Below are 4,188 nucleotides of genomic sequence, written 5' to 3'. Positions count from 1 at the left end.
AAAAATAAAAAATAAAGGAAGAAAAACCGGATTAAACCTAAGGCTAGTATAGCACTGAGGGGTACAGTGACAAAAGGCAGAAAGGAAGGAGGAAAATGACTGCAGCTTTAGAGCTATTTCATTTCACGAAATGTCATGGGACAGGTACTTTTAGGTAATGAGAGTGACAAATAATATGAACTGATGGCACTTACATCCATCAGATGTAGGTTCTAACTACTCTCCTGGCTATTGTAATCACACAATAGCTAAAGTAGCTAATCCTTAAAATATAAGTGTTTTTATCGCCCTTTTATACATGAGCAAATTGAGGCTCCCACGTCTTAAACATTTTGGACAATGTGGACCTAAAGAGTGTGGCACAGCTTAAAACTGGCTACTTTTAAAACTTCATCCTTTTTTATTATCCCATGCTGCCGCTCATCATGAATGATTCTCTTAGGATACTTGAAAAACAAAGGCTTACGATAAGGAAACAAGCTCCAAAAATCATGGCTTTCATCTTCACATCCAGGTCTAATGGGAAGTGAATGTCAAAATGGTCAGCGTTTCCCATTGTGGACAGCAAACCGTTCCACTTCCTAATAATACTGCCAATGTTGGACGTGCCCTCCAGGGAGTTGACCTACAATGACAAGAAAGTAATTTCATGATAATTGGAAGTACTGAAGTGTCTGTTTCAAAGTTCCACTTAGATGCAGCATAAATACAATGTAGAAAACGTGTATAGTAATTTCTTAATTTCAAATGACCAAATCATGGGCACAAAGGACCAAGTGGCTTCAAAGCGGTTATTAACTGAGCTGTGACACAGCTTAGCAATTCTCAGGGTAGTGCACTTTCCTCATCTTCAAATGATTGATTAAGGGGATCTCATCAGAGATGGTAGCATTTGAACTCATTATTAATTCTTCATATAGCAAAGGACGGGAATTGGAGAATGGAACAAAGTCACTTCCAATCTAGGTGGTGTTATAGTCAAGGGTTACAAAGAAAAAGGTTTAATACAAGAAACGTAATAGTCTGTATTAAAGATTTGCTCTGGCAAGACGCAAAGGTCAGTGGTGGAAGCCAGAAAGTCTTCACCACCAGCAGGGTGAAGGGTTTGTGCCAGCAGGCTAAGAGATCTGCTCTGGAGCCAGAAAGCGATGCTGAAGACAAGGACCAGAGCTCCCGTGAGAACTGCAGCCATCCTCAGCAACAGGAAGGACCCAGCCTCCTCCGATGATAGCAGCTGGGTTCACATCCAGAAGCCAGCATGACAAGCTTCTCGAAGAAAATCAATAGCACACCAGCTTCCCCTCCACTTCTCCTTTTGTGCTGCTGGCAAAATCCTCGGGTGGACCTTCCACACCCAGCACCATGCTGATTCAGCACGGTGTTACAGCTTGGTGATTCAGCTGGTTGTTACAACTTGACCATAGTTAACCCCTCACACTAGGGAAACCTGTCAGCAGTACGGAGGCCTGGTACTGTGCACTGTACATCGTTCACTCTTTCCTGGGTCAGATCCACCCTGTTATGATACATCAGAACAGAAAAGCCTTCTGCTTGTAAAAGGTGGATCCTGCACTCCTCACAGTTGTCATAGGAAATACACACACACACACACAAAAAAAAAAAAAATTACAAGAAAGTACTTTTGAACAAAACCAGGAAATATTTCTAGGAATTTCATTGGTAAGACGTATATATAAACAAGCAATCATTTGGTAGCCCTTCTGATAAGATAAAAGGATTTTCTTCTAGAGACAATATTACAGTGTTACCTATTATGAATTTTATACACATTATCAGTGCTATCCTGTTTTTTGCAATGCAGGTAGACTTCTGCCCTGCAAATAACCAACCTTTACTCTCTGTTTCCTGTGCTAGGCTTGACACTTGCACAGAATCTATGTTCTCATCCAGGAAACTTGGGAACATGTTCAAGCAAGTATAAGCAAAAATACAGTAAATTGATCAGGTCACATTACTTAAAAATTTTTAATTATTTTAGTCATTGATTGATTGATTGATTGATTTGGTAGAGGCTCTTGCTATGCAGCTCAGACACATAGTAATCCTCCTGTCTCAGCCTTCCCAGATCTGGGATTACAGGCATGTGCCACCACACCCAGTCTCCATCGCCAGCATGGCATGCCCAGGGTTCCGAGGCTGGCATGGCATGCAGTACCAGGGATCGAAACCTGAGTCCTCGAGCTTGCCAGGCAGGTGCTTCGATTACCAATCTCTCTCCGCAGCCCCAATTTTAATGTTTTGAATGTTCCTTTATATCTCTAACAAACACTGAAATAAGGAAATAGTAGCCCACATTTTGAAAAATGTGGAAGAATCCACTAATTGATGTTTATTGATTAATTAACTCCTCATACTACTTTATTAATTTACATTAAAGATACCTAAACCCAGATCATTATGATGTCTCTGAAGAAAAAAATAGTAGAAACATTTGCACAGTGTCTACCTCAAAAACAGAGTCAGACCCACAGCCGTAGGTTGAGCACGGCCCACGCACGCCCATCAGATTCTCTTTCTTCTCATTTTGGATGCTGTAGACTGCTCTGCACAGGTTCCAGTGTTCTGCCACAAAGCCAAGGGTGGTTCCAGGTGGGCACTGCACCTCTAGCTGTATACAAAGCAGTGACAGAGTAAGGCAGTAGTACACACACACACACACACACACACACACACACACACACACACAATCACGTAGGTACACAACCTAGATGGGTGTATGTAAATTCAAGGTCTAAGGAGAAAAGTCTCCTATTTTCCTGGGAGAAAAGTCTCCTATTTTCCTGGTGCATCCTCAGGCTTGTTTTTAGCAAGCAGCCTTAAGGGCTGAGGCCATATTTCCTTGTGGGATAAAGAGTGGCTTCCTAACTTGCTTGCTTCAGATGCCCACTTTTGGATTGGTTCTTTAAATTTGTAGGGCCTGATTTCTTGGGGTTCTTTGTATATTCTAGATTTCAGTACTTCATCTACACATAGCTGATGAAAAGCCTTTCCAATTCTGTGACTTTGCTAAAATGAACAGACACTTTTTAGATGAAGTACAAATAGCAAATATGTGAAAAAAATATGATCAAAATCAGGGGTCTTTGAAGAAATGCAAATTAAAACACCAACACTGACATTCCATCTTGCTCTAGAAGAATGTCTACCATCAAGAAATTAACCAGGGGGCCAGGGAGACGGCTCAGTAGAATAAGCACTTCCCTGGCAAGTGCAAGGGCCTGAGTTCAATCCCTGCTTCCGAAAAAAAAAAAATTAATTGATTAATTAACTAACCAGTATCAAATGTGGTGAAGCTGGGGAGCAGGGGAAGGAACCCTTTTCTACCTTTGGTAGGAGTGTAAATTGGTACAACCACTATGGAAATTAGAATGGAGATTCCTCAGAAAAGCTAAACGTTGAGGTTCCATTGACCCAGCTATTCCTCTTCTAAATAGCTTCCTGAAAGAGTAAAAGCATCATATGCAGGCCATTTAGCCACATCATGTTTACAGCAGCAGGATTCATAATAGGTAAATCTCAGAAACAGTCCATATGTCCACCAATGGACAAATGGATACAGAAAATGTGGTTTTTAAGTACAGTGCAGTACTCTTCTGCCACAGGGAAGGAAATCCCTGGACATCTTCAGGTAAACGGATGCACCTTGAGGATAATTTTAATGTGATGGCTTTTTAAGAAATTATTTATTCATTTATTTTATTTTTTTTTTTTGTATAGGGACTCACTATACAGCTAGGGCTTGTAGTGATCCTCCTGTCTCAGCTTCTCCAGCACTGGGATTACAGGCATGCACCACCATGCCCGGTTTCAATGGCTGGCATGGTGCGCCTGGGGTTCCAGGCCTGGCGCAGTATGTAACACCAGGGATTGAACCCAGGTCCTTGCTCTTGCCAGGCAGGTGCTTAGACCACTGAGGTATCTCTCCAACTCAACAGGATTAATTTTAAATGAAATAAATTTGATATGCATGTTTAAATATTGTCTTTTTTCTCTTGTGTGAGAATGCCAAAAGATAAATAAGGGCCTAAATGGAGAAAGTAGAAAGAAAATGTTGAAATGTAAAGGGAAACGGGTGGGGGAGAAGCGAAGGAAGGGAATAAAGCACACACATACATATCTCTCTCTCTCTCTCTCTCTCTCTCTATATATATATATATATATCATATA

At 41.1% G+C, this 4,188-nt stretch overlaps 1 protein-coding gene across 1 annotated transcript in view; it reads right to left on the bottom strand.

Annotated features, from left to right (window-relative positions):
• Plscr4 (phospholipid scramblase 4) overlaps positions 1-4,188 on the bottom strand; it is a 36,843-nt gene that overhangs the window by 1,993 nt on the left and 30,662 nt on the right. Inside the window, exons 7-8 of the mRNA XM_023713065.1 lie at positions 2,468-2,629; positions 467-625 (exon numbers count right to left, since the gene is read on the bottom strand). Coding sequence (XP_023568833.1) covers positions 467-625; positions 2,468-2,629 — 321 coding nt within the window. The remainder of the gene's footprint in view (positions 1-466; positions 626-2,467; positions 2,630-4,188) is intronic.

Source organism: Octodon degus, unplaced genomic scaffold (assembly GCF_000260255.1).
Source record: "Octodon degus isolate 3935 unplaced genomic scaffold, OctDeg1.0 scaffold00028, whole genome shotgun sequence".
Classification (NCBI taxonomy): Eukaryota; Metazoa; Chordata; class Mammalia; order Rodentia; family Octodontidae; genus Octodon; species Octodon degus.
The sequence above is the reverse complement of the archived record's forward strand: the minus strand, read 5'-3'. Positions and strand labels throughout refer to the sequence as shown.